General features: G+C 42.6%; 2 protein-coding genes across 2 annotated transcripts in view; one reads left to right on the forward strand and one right to left on the reverse strand.

The window, feature by feature from the left end:
* Nucleotides 1–1,355: 1,355 nt before the first annotated feature.
* Nucleotides 1,356–5,078, forward strand: LOC139927907 (solute carrier family 66 member 3-like). The gene is made up of 7 exons (XM_071920214.2): nucleotides 1,356–1,504; nucleotides 2,936–3,018; nucleotides 3,393–3,462; nucleotides 3,608–3,665; nucleotides 4,027–4,147; nucleotides 4,377–4,418; nucleotides 4,877–5,078. Exons 1-7 carry the CDS (start codon nucleotides 1,356–1,358, stop codon nucleotides 4,966–4,968), a joined length of 615 nt encoding a protein of 204 aa, XP_071776315.1. The 3' UTR covers nucleotides 4,969–5,078.
* Nucleotides 5,079–5,399: 321 nt separating this feature from the next.
* LOC139927970 (rho-associated protein kinase 2-like) overlaps nucleotides 5,400–12,648 on the reverse strand; it is a 34,956-nt gene continuing 27,707 nt past the window's right edge. The window contains exons 26-32 of the mRNA XM_071920296.2: nucleotides 11,679–11,847; nucleotides 10,305–10,372; nucleotides 10,092–10,180; nucleotides 9,657–9,735; nucleotides 9,172–9,439; nucleotides 7,806–8,088; nucleotides 5,400–6,503 (exon numbers count right to left, since the gene is read on the reverse strand). Coding sequence (XP_071776397.1) covers nucleotides 6,500–6,503; nucleotides 7,806–8,088; nucleotides 9,172–9,439; nucleotides 9,657–9,735; nucleotides 10,092–10,180; nucleotides 10,305–10,372; nucleotides 11,679–11,847 — 960 coding nt within the window. The 3' untranslated portion in view covers nucleotides 5,400–6,499. The remainder of the gene's footprint in view (nucleotides 6,504–7,805; nucleotides 8,089–9,171; nucleotides 9,440–9,656; nucleotides 9,736–10,091; nucleotides 10,181–10,304; nucleotides 10,373–11,678; nucleotides 11,848–12,648) is intronic.

Below are 12,648 nucleotides of genomic sequence, written 5' to 3' on the forward strand. Positions count from 1 at the left end.
GAACTCCTTTACAGCTCATTATGGGATGTTCTCAAGTAACATTTGCAAAACGCTAGGCAAGAGAGTTTGCCATGAAAAGACACCAAGACCATAAGAGCAGCAAGGAGCCAAATGTCCAGTTGTGATGGAAAAAGACAGATGACTTTTGCTGTACACACTGAGGCCAAGATATGTTTTCATTCTTGACAACTTGAAAATGTTTGATATTGCGCCTGTGTTGCTGACTAATGATTACTGTGGGTGCGTTGGCTGAAAAACAAGTTCAAAGACACCATCAAAAGAGAGGAATCCACATACCAATTAGAGCATCAAGCCTCAAAAAAAGACATTGTAAAAAAAAAAAAAAAGTTTTTTTTAATGTGACAAGGTGCATTCTTGATAAAATGATAAAATAATGAGGAAGGTTACAGATAGATATGTTTTGATTTTTGCCTATATGATTCATGAGTGAATGGCTAGAACATGAGAAGAAAGACATTTTTCTTTTTTAAATCTACATTTAAAACTTAAATAAATAATTTGAGGAATTAAAAGATGTACTTCAGGTGTGGGTAGATTACTGATGGTGATGATGGTGATGGTGATGATGGTGATGGTGATGGTGATGATGATGATGGTGATGATGATGATGGTGATGATGAGGCTCCTTGCAACCCCCTACAACCGTAGGTCATGGTGGTTGCTACAGTAATGCTATATAACAAATTAGAACATAGTGTCTGAGAGCTGATGGAGAATAGATTAGGCCGGCAGTGTGAAATATGATTTGAAGCAGTTGGGCAACACGATGAGCCATTACATTATGTATGATGAGTGCCAGTTTGCTTTAGGCTGTTCTGAAAGATTTATTTCAGTCAAGCCCACTCACTCCACATGCACTTGCAAGATAGAGACAGACCTATCCTGGCATAATTCTGATAGTTCCTTGAAATAAACTACAGTCAGATATTACACTTTTGGAGAATCTCTGAAATATTCCTATAATATTTCTAGATTTGTAACTGTGGCCTTATATTGTCTTGTGTGTCTTTTTTTTTTTTTTTTTTTAATCTCCTGTGGTATCACTTTAATATTCCTATAGGATATTATATATATAGTTTTGTTGTGATATTCGTATCTAAAATGTATTATAGTTTGGTATAGTTATTTTCATAAGGAATGTGTAAAGAACTGTTGAATCACTTTAAGTTAAAAGGCCATCACACATATGTTGCTTTTGTAACTGGACAGACAGTCCTATAGCTGCCCTGCATGTTTTTTCTGAACAGGCTCTCATGTTCTGGGTATTACTGTCACCTGTCAAGCCTCTGCCTGCACGACACTTCAGCTCACTGCAAAGCTGCACTATAGAGGCGATGGAAGTGCACGGCGCTCTTTTAAACATCGCCACGTACAGCACATTTCTGATTTGTCTGGTTCTTAAACTCCCACAGATTCTCATCCTGACGAAAGCGAAGTCGTCCAAAGGTCTGAGCTTAACTGGCTTACTGCTCGAGTTGGCAGGGTAAGTAAGGGAGACCAGATAATTGCACTCAGTCTCTGCACTGCCTCGGCTGAAAGCAGGCCTTACATCTCGAGATGCGCACGGTGTGCCTCGTCTAATGTGTGATGTTCTTCTAAGTAAGTTTTTCACTGGAGATTTTTACTGTTGTTGTTTGTTTTCTTTGAACTGCCCCTCTAATTGGTGTTATGTAACGGTAGGTGTGGGTTGGACATAATTGAGCCAAGAGTAATTATACCAAGCGAGCATCAAAACATTTCTATATCTGCTGTTTTGTTTGTTTTCAGTCTAAGACAGTAACCTGGTGCAAGATGTCAGTCTCTCAGCTGTTGAGAACAGAGCAGGCCCATAAGGTTCTATTTAATTAAGTCTCAACCTGACCAGTAACCTTTACTTTAATGTAAATACACAGATTTTTTATTCACAAGTTATATTTTCATTTGAGTAGGCTACTTTCAAGGTATTGTGAGGTCTGTTATTTCTCCGCTGTTTCACATCTAATCATATCACTCCGCAGGTATGCGCAGGCAAGTCCGGTCGTTTTTTTTTTTGCTCGTGTCTAATCAAATTAGCTCGCGACACAAGGCGTTACACCTTGATTACTACCTTGATTATTAGATAAGTCTACTTCCAGACTATTTTTTGGCGGAAGCTTGCAAGTTTACTTTAGCTTGTAGTCATTTTAAATCAATATTTCTTATCAACGATTAATGTCTTTGGTAAGTAGCCATATAATATTAAGCGGGATAATTTAGTTAGCGTCGGGGTCATAATTGAATCACCCTGTCGGGGCCTATTTTGCGATAATGACCGGCTAGCTAGCTGTACAGTAGGCCGATATTAACGACATTGTTTATAACGATGGTGACATGATTTTGTAAAGTGACACTGTAGAGACAGACAGTCACAAGACATGAGAGGAGTTGAAGGAGAGGGGTCAAAGACTGAAAACATTCATCCTCTGCTCTCAGTATAGCTCTGCAGCTGTGGGACCCTGTAACTCCGACAGTCCCATACTGTACAGTAAAGGTCAGCTGGAGGCGGATGGGCCGGTGGAGGGTGAAGGGCAGCAGAGGGGCAAACAGGCAGGCACAAGGTTCCCGCTGCTGGTCGTCCATTTGAAAATATCACCGCGCTTTTAATTAGCCTACTTAATTTTTTTTTAACGCTTTGTCCCAACAGTAGGCCTAGTACCGTTACACTATAGCACTACCATAGTAAAGCCAAACTTTAAAGTACAGGCTACATCAAAAATTTTAAATATGCAGTTAATATAGAGAAAAAAATACAGCACAGAAATAGTAATAGCCTATCATAGGGGATCAAAGTAGGATAAGGTCACTAAACTCACTTGAGTAGCCTACAGACATGCCATTAGTCCCCATTTTAATAATATTATAATGATTTTTCGACAAAATGTTATTTTCATTCCAGATATATTGTGTTTGTGACCTACCAGTGGCATCATAACCATCCAATTTCCACATACATTGAATATCCAGCACTGATTTTGCAAGGTACTGTGGCTCCTATTCCTCAGTCATGCATGCTTCTTATGAAATATAGGCCTATATAAACAAGAAGCAACAAAACATATTAATACATTTTAAAAGGATACTAAACAAATGGCACAGAAAATATAGCCCAAGTCCCTATAGCAATATTATGGGAATGTTATAGTGATACCATAGTGTGATAAGGTCACTATAAACTCACTCTGGAGTGCCACAGTCACACTTACAGTCCCTACAGGAACATGATAGCCTTGGATATTATATATCTATTGATTTTTTGTTAAGGATACTTTGCTTTGATATCTGAGCAATATGATCCTCATATCAGGATTGTAACAATACCACAAGAGTAAATGAAATCCAAACCTCTATTTCAGACACCATCCTGCTGATTCTCCTCCTCAACTACAGCGGCAGTTTGAGACAGAGCCTCGCCTACAGCGTGCTGTATCCTCTAATGCTGGGAATCTGTGTCCTTTATGACCATAACCATATTTTAATATCAATACACCATCATATTTTTTAGTTATATGTAGCCATATGCTTTGAATGGTTCATCCCACCCGTTGTAGTCTTTAATTTTTTCCTCCAGATTTGTATGCGGATGGCAACTACTGACAGTACAGGGATGGATCATTGATATGGTCATGGTGAGCTTTTGTAGTTGTACTGCTCTTGTAGTTGTACTTTGAATGCTTCAGTCCCACTCAGTTGTCATTTGATCTGTGAAGCCGCGAGTTGAATCTGTGACCTGAGACCAGACAGAACGGGGACATGAAATAGTAAAACTAACAGACAAAAAATAACATCCAACTCCCCCTTTGATATCGTTCTTGTGGGGGAAAAAGTCCCTCATGGCTTCAAAATTAACATTCAAAATCAGTGATAAAATGGTAGGTAAACTAAACTCTTATTTCACTCTCTCTTATTGCTAACCCAGTAGACTGGGTTTAGATGAGTTTACCCTCTACTGCATCCCTGTTCATAACACCAGCTCTCTCTCCTTCTCAGAGTGTGTCTACTTTCATCAGTGCCAGCAGTAAGTTTGTCCAGCTGCAGTCTCTGTGGCAGTCCCAGGACTCATCCCAGGTTAGTGCCCTCTCCTGGGGCATGTCCACCTACACCTGCCTTGGTAAGCACTCTAAACACTGTATATCCATGAAAGATTTTTGTTGTGTAACTACAAATGCCTCTACCCTCGACAGCTTTCTATTTTCGTAACCAAAGGTCTTAAAATACTTAGAAACTTTGCTGAAGTTCTGTAGTGAGTTTTACTTTCATGCCGGCTATCAGTATGTAAGCAAATGTGTCACAAATGGTGACTATCTCTCTCTGGAATGAAACATTTTGTGCTCCTTCAGCAAGGACGTTCACTACGCTGATGACAACAGATGACAAGCAGGGTCAGTATATTGGCTTGTAGTTAAAATCAATACTGTTGAATATACACGCTGTAAGACTAATGCATTTGTACATGGAGTGTTAGCATACACATGTTCAAACTGCTGTGGGATACTCTTGAATTTTAAATTTGAAACATGTTTTTCCTATACGCTAGGACAGTTCCATCTGTAGAAGTAAGATTTTAATTAAATAAGAGAGAAGCGCTTGCCCCTTCCCTGGGTGTTTGGGCTACAAATTATATTTATATTTTGGAAGTAGAAGTGACAGCACTACTACTAACATAAAGCTTGTTTGGTTAGTAGAAATTCCGACAAACATTAATGAACGCATAAGTCCACAACTCAGTCTCCCATTCATTGTCCATGAGGAAGAAGAGTACTGGTCCTCTGGTTTCTACAACTGGGATAGAGCTGTCTATATTTGCTAATAGTGACTCTGGTGTCTTGGGCTCCTCCAGTTCTCCTGCGGATCTGTGTCTTGACATCGTTGAATTCCTGGGTGCTGGCGACCATATTCCACTACAGACGAGGCAGCAAAAAGCAAGACTGATTGTAACCCAACTTTTCACGGGAGGTTGGAGAAGTTGGCTTGTGACCAGAACGCTGATGATTTGAATACCAGACAGGCTGGGAAGATCTGGGTGGGGAAGGTGGATTAGAAATTCTCTCCCCATCCTCAACATCTACTGTTTAAGTGCCTTTGAGCAAAGCACCGAACCCAAAATTGCTTCTCCTACTAGCGACAGTAGAAGACAGTTGAAGACAGTTGAAGATATGTCATCAGTCCACTTTCCTGAAAGAAGTTAAAAAATGATTCCAGTGACAGAGGTCTTACACACTGGTCTTAAAGATAGATTTAATTAACATTTAGTGGTTTTAGCACAGTAAACCAGATTTTGATCTTTCAGATTATTTTATGGGACACACAGCAAGTAAACGTCTTTTAAGTCTCAAAAGTTAAAGTTATTTGGTTAAATAAGACATTTAATTTAATCCAGTATTAAAGGAAAACCACAATAAACATTTTTTGATTTTGTTTATAGTGTGTTGTATTTATTATTGCAGTTCTCTACAGCGAGCCTGTGGAGGATCTCAAATAATTCATTCATTAGCGCTACATTTTATCGCCTCTGTGGGCTTGACTCTGTCAGTATATTTCATTATGCCTCCTCTCTGCTGCTTTTGATGCATTATGTACAATATACCGGAAGGGATTTTTTTTGTGTGGAACCAAGACTGAGCGCTCCCAAATATTACATAAAAGCACAAAGTGGATCATTAGGGCCGCTGTTTGCAATGGTGACAGACAAGCCTTTTTGCTGGCTTTCATCCCGTGGCAATATACAGAGAAAATCCTACACATTTTTAAATATGAATGCATTAATTATTCCTTGTCTGGGTAGCAGTATTTATTTGATTTTGTCATGAATGGCAAGAGGAAAATATATAGGAATACACTGTTTCTGTTCACATTATTCTGTCATGTGCTGTAACATTTTTTGCTTGTTTTTGCTTGAAATATGTCCAAAGAACATCAAGACTGACTAGGATGTAAAACCATTCATTAAAACTGTCTATTCGTACATTTACAGGTCAAGAATATATAGTATGTGCTGAGATATATATTGTATCCATAAAAATAAAACTATCACATACTGTGAGCTACAGTTTCTGTGCTGCAATACACACACACAGACCTCTCACTCATATATACAAATGTTCACACACATGCCTAACACAAAACTTCACAAAACCAAATTTAATTGAGTCAATGTATCTGAGAAAATACTGGTAAAATGTCCATGTCTGTGTCAGCTTGTGTTGAGGTGTTTCATTTTTCCTCCCGATGGTGAAAGTCTCACTGTAGATCATACATTAGATGAACACTGTGTTTATGTCCTTGTAAAAGTGACATGGAGAGTCCCAGTTCCCATGATGAAAGCCAGTTTCTGCGAATGTTTCTGTCCATGCTTGGCATTTTGCAGTCTATGTCCCTGAACGAACAACACATGTAGGCACTGCGTCCAGACCGTGGTCAATAATCCACATTGGTGAAAATACACATCTCTGAGCAGCCAGGGTTAACTGTGAAAAGAGGGAATGAAAATCATGTGAAATTCTGGGATGCTTGAAACAGCATGGCACGACTTCAAATGCACGCCCACACCAAATCCACACATAACAAAAAGGAAGCTACCCAGTAGCCACACAGTGCTTAAGTAAAATATGCCTAAAAAGCAGACTGAATTGAGAATAATCTTGGTCTGTGTATTTACAAGAGGTAAACTATATGCAAAAATCAAGTTCAAAGACTGAGTTCATGATTTGCACACAAATTCAAAATCACACAGAGCATGCATCTGGCCACATGAAGGCCTCCTACTAACTGCAAACACACATCTATCAGAGGCGTCTCATGCAGAGGTGCAGTTACCCTCTGTAACCCCTCTTTCACCTCCTCAGAAGAACATATCATCATCATCATCGACATCATCCAACGACCAACTCCAGTCTTTCAGGCCAAACTCAAGCAATCTGAAACAGTACGGGGTTCACCAAGGGGGTCAACCTTCAGTACTACACAAAACTGTTGGTACAATACATGCCTCGTTCACCAGGGGGCAGTACAGAGTTGTAAGTAGTTCATGACTCCTGCCTAGACATATGCTGCTGTATGCGAGGAGAAGCTCGGCAGGTTAATAGGCACAGCGTGGCACAGCGGTGCAGCGGACGGACAGGCACACTGCAGGTCTGCTACTTACAGTCTCCCAGCATGAGAGACATTAGAATGGTGAGGGTCAGAGGTGAAGAGGTCAGGGGTCAGTGGAGGATGATGCGGAGCATGGGGCCAGCGCTGGGGGATGAGAGCCGGTTAGGTCGTGGCTGAGCTGTGAGAGTGAGTACTGAGTGTGTCTTAATCAGTCGCACTTATGTGCAGAAAACAAGAAAGACACCGTCAGCAACTCCCTTGGAAGTTTGGTAACTTTGCTTCCTTCCTTGCCATTAACACGGATATGATAGACTCTAATGGGAAAGAACTGGTGGGGGATGTGATGGTGCTCAAAGCATTAGCGTGTGGCTATCGAGGCCCAGTTGGAGCATTAATCCTGCATGTAGCATTATGCAAGTACTAAAGGTTCAATAAGCTTGCTTGTGTCAACCACAGCTTTATGCCCTTTCTACTGCACTCTACTGCACTAGACAGCATAGTAGCCGCAGTGAGTGTGAGTTTATGAATGAGAAGGTCTAATGGTGTGTTAACAGTCAATGCAGTCAGATGAAAAGACTACAGAAATAAACTGGATTATAACATGGGTGAAAGTTGCGAGGGACTAACTTAAATGCAAACAGTTTGTGAGCCCAGTAAAAACCCGGAGAGTCCCTCACCTGGGCTTCCCTGCAGGCTGCTGCTGTCTGCTGCTGGGCTGGACCTTGACGGCTCCGCGGTGGGGCGACAAGTGAGGGGAGCCCCTGGGTGAATGGCGGGGGGAGATGAGTGGAGAGGAGCGCGATGTCGGCTCGGGAGGGTGGGCCTGCGCCGCGGAGGTGGGGCTGGTGGTCGGGTGCTTCCTGGGGATGCGCTTGATGAGCCGGCTGACCCAGCGCTGCTGCTCCTCCTGAGAGTTGGCCAGCAGGAGCAGCTCTTTGGCGGTGGACATGTCGTAGTTCACTGTAGAAGAAAACCGATAAAATATGGATTAAAGGGGATGTATTGCAAGTAAGGACGAGGAAGATTTCTTTCCCTTCACTGAGATCAATTCGTTTGATGTACCGCTCACATGGTTCTGTGGATTTGAAGGCGTTTTTCATGATTTTTGGCACCCAACTCAACATCACTCTTTGATGGATAATTGCCTAACTGTGTCACGCAGGCTAAACTTCACTTGGATGAGATCTTTCAGTATGTTACTGTAATTGTTTAGGAATCTTCCAGCCCATCTGTTAGATCTATCAGCCAAGCCAGTTCTCAACCAGTCACATAATCAGGAGAGACAGTGGGTGTTGCCTAGTGTGGAGAGACTTAGAACGCTGCGCCTACTCTGTATACTTCTGTTATTAAATAAAGATAATAGTCAACTGATATATTGTCAACAAATTTTATATTGTTTAAGTCATAATTCCAGAACAAATGGCAGCAGCAGAAAAAAGCAGATTGATGGCTTTTGATGGATTTCCTATACTTACTAAATTTAGTACTTTAGTTAATCAAGCAACATAGCTTAGCTCAGTGCACTTTGGATGCATTTTTTGTGCGTTATGTACATATGCACACAAGCTTGTACAGTTCATGTTTTAATAAATTCTTTTTAAATGCATTTGTAAATTGTTTTGCCACCTGCATCACTACATAGATTTTAGGAACCCCACTGTTGGGGAAAACATGTAGGCCTATATATGGCTTGCCAAATGGGTAAAAACGTGTATACATTACGCTTTTCTCACATAACAAACACGTTTGATAATGACCAATCAAAACAATTTCACTGTCAGACTGGCCAATCACATTCTTCTCTGTACATATCTTAAGAAATGTACAGAAAATAATGTGGTTGGTGCATCCAAGAGTAAAATCATTTTGATTGGTCATTATCCAAACACGTTTGTTATGTAGGTAATGTGTAAATGCGTACATGTTTTGACCCATTTGGCTTGCCATAGGCCTATACTCCAAACGAACATTAGAGACACTTCCGGTACCATGGCGACATGAAAAAGCTCTATATGAATTCTATGTGCGACTCAGTAGACTCACCCTTGCAAGGCGCGATGACCTCCTCCTTTCGGTCCATGTGGTCTTTGTGGCACTTGGTGTGGCAGCGGCGGCACTCAAGGGCCGGTGGGGGCTTGAAGACGTTCCACAGCGGGCGGGTGCACGCCTCGCAGCTGGAGGGGAAGTGATAGAGCGTGGGGATGAACTCGTGGCCCTTGTGGCCGATGTAGGAGGGACGCTCGCCGAAGGGCAGCGGCTCCACCGCGTACTCCTGGTCCCGTTTGCTCTCCCCCTCGTTGGCATACAGGATCTGGGAACGGGAGGAGAAGGCAATTTTATTGAAGCGTTATTGGAGCGGACGGGTGAAGTTGAGAAAAACAAACCTGATTTATAGTGACACGCTGGCAAAGAGGGAGAGGGGACAGAAAGAAAAGGGAACGGGAGGGGGGTCTCGGTTTATGGGATAGCTCCCAGAATAACAAGCTCACTGAGAAAAATGTATTATTTATGTGATATGATTACATTACCTGGAATATCCTTGGGATTTCTTTGGCTTCTGCACGGTACACATCGGTCTGAGTGACTGGGCGGACGTGGAACAGCTTACTGTGTGAGGGAGAGATACGGCAGAGTTAAGCCTCCTTCTCACCTAGGACAATAACTGTAATGATTAAAGTATAGAGAGATTTAAATCATTCTAAGTAAACAGAATGACTGTGTTCCCACCACAATAACGACTACAAACACTGACAGACGGAAGACTATTTTCTTGGATCACACTCCAGTGACTTTTGTTGATGCACAAAAGACAATAAAGCATTTGCAGCGAATCACAATGGGTTCTCTTATCTCCACTAACTGTGCAGAAAAACTATATTGTGTATGCTGAAGACACAGTTATGGTGAAATATTGAAGGCAAACTGTGCACATAGGACAGAAGGAGGGCGTTTGAATGACTCACTCGATGTCCAGGATCATAAAGGGGTTGGACTGCTCTCTGTCCAGCTCACTGTGGTAGAACAGGATCTTCTTACTGCTCACCACCACATACTACAGAGGGGAGGTGAGGGGGGGACAAGGGCAAAAAAAGGTTAGTGGGAAAAATGGCACCGTAGCATGGTGATTACAAAAAAAAAAAATCTGTGGAGACAAGGAATAATGATGGGGATGTCACCTTTTTGTCCCAGCCAAATCGCTTTGTGTTCTTGGCAGGCAGTGAGAGCCAGCCCTCCAGTCTGGTGTCTATGGAGAGGAAACGGGAAGATGTTCACACAGAAGGGAGAACTGCCTTTGATTGTGTGAAGAGCTTAAAGGAATACTGTGACATTTTGAAACTGAGGTGGCAGCTTTTTTTTTCTCCCTTCACCACACACTCATCGCATTGTGGGAAACGTTTCCTCGTTGAAACCGAGGGGCACAGCTAGCCTCAAACCTGGTTTCAATAACAAATGCTAATAATGCTAACAAGCCACTCTGAGGAAACAAAGGGACAAATACAAAAATGTTTTCCCACAAAATGACAAGTGCCTGGTGAAGAAAAATAACCTAAAAGGTCAAGGTATTCCTTTAAGTTTAGGAGTAACGCCGCACAGCAAACTTCACTCTCTCAAACAGTCCAACAATGTGGATGAAAAAATGTTTTTTCCCCACATCTCTTGTAGTGGAATAGATTTTAACACAGCAGGGCAAAGTCAAACTGAGTATTCGCGTGTCTGCTGAACATAAAACAGGATTAAAGCACAGCAGAGATAGAGACAGAGTCAAAACACAGATGGAGGAGAAGGGTTATGCTGGAACTTTGTCAGGCTTGAACCAGAGTTGGGGGGTATTTCACTCTCAATTCCAAAACACTGGAAATGTTTTGGTGGATAAAGGCTGTACAGTTTTTGAGAATCAAGACTATCATTACTATTGCAGTTTCAATTTTCCATTTTGAAATGACTGAACCCCAACCCAGGTTTGAGCCACCATGCAGGGTCACCTGCACGCTCAGGCTCTGGGGGCTGATCGTAGGTGAGGGCCAGGGGACGGCGGCCCTCCTCCACCCGCCCGTCCCCCCTGTCCCCCCCGCAGCCTTCTTCTTCTTCCTCGGAGTCAGAGTCCGAGTCGAAGAGGGCGCGAGCCGAGCGGAGGTCGGGCCGGGTGCCGATGGACACCGATTTGTGCGTGCGCTGGTAGGTGAAGGACATTGACTCTGAGGTGTGGGAGTGCGTGATGCGCACTGCGCCGCACCCAGGGGAGAGGTGTTGAGGTGAAATGAGGGGAAAGGAAGCGTATAAAGGAAAACAAAAAGAAAAAGGAAGAGGGGATAAGTGGAAAAGGTCAAAAACAACTGGCCTGGAAGATAAAGGGACGGCAAGTGAAAACAGGAGGCGACTGAAAGGAAACAGGAAGAACACAGGAAGGGAGACTGCACAAAGAGGAATGCAGAAAGTGCAGAAAGAGTTTGCGTGTATTTTTTTGAGAAGTGGGCATTGAGAATTTAAATGGACACGTTGGTGCCATATCATGAGGTGATGAGTATGAGATGAAGTGCATTGTTGTCTACCTGGGTATCCGTCATCCATATCCAGGTCGTTGCCGCTGCTGATGCTGGTGGAGTCCAGGGAGTGAACGCTGAGGGAGGTGATCTGACAACGAAGCTGCTCGATGTCGCTGTCCTTGCTGTCCAAAGCCATCTGAAGCTCCAGACGAACCTGGCTCTCATCCGCTATCAGCTGCACCACACACACACACACACACATGAACAGAGACTAATCAGTATTGGTTCACAATGGAAGAGATGGGAATACAGAGAGATTCTTCCACCTACTAATCTCTATTCATGTGTGCTCGCTTTTACACACTCCTTGTCTCTGTTGGTCCAAGGATTAAAGGGGCATTAGGTAATCTATGACCGTTAACGACTTCTACTAGTGACCAGTCTCTGAATTACTGCAGCCTGTAATTGACCCAAACAATAGTCAAGTAAGTCACATTTCCACAATTGAGGCAAGTAAGCTCGCTAATTAGAGCCGAGATCCAACAGAAACGTCGAGTGAAGATGTAATATATCACAATGCAAAATACTGGAATAATAATACTGCTTTGTCATCTGAATTGTTTGACTTGAGAACGAGGCGTTTTAGCCTTTGCAGCTGAAATGTCTTGTGACGCCGGTCGCTTGCTCAGCAGCACCGTCCTCCATTGTTGAGCAGCTGAAAATGTCAGTCCTGGAAAGGGCAGGCAGTGAGTTTTGAAAGCTAGAAATCTCAACACCTGGCGAAGTAATCGTTGAGTCATTGGTACTGATCAACAATCCCTATCAACCCCTGATCATTTAGTGCTATGGGGCGGCACAAATCTTACTTACTGCCCCTTTAAAATCAATTTTTTACAGTATCTCATCCCCTTCGTTTCCATCTCCCCATCATGAAGTGGACTCCCAGATCCACCTAGTCAGTATCTCACAGAAACAGCAGGTGCTATGTTGGCATTTTGTATCGAGTGATGCCATTCGCTGGTGCGCTGCCAGTGTG

This window comes from Centroberyx gerrardi, chromosome 18 (assembly GCF_048128805.1).
Source record: "Centroberyx gerrardi isolate f3 chromosome 18, fCenGer3.hap1.cur.20231027, whole genome shotgun sequence".
NCBI classification, from domain to species: domain Eukaryota; kingdom Metazoa; phylum Chordata; class Actinopteri; order Beryciformes; family Berycidae; genus Centroberyx; species Centroberyx gerrardi.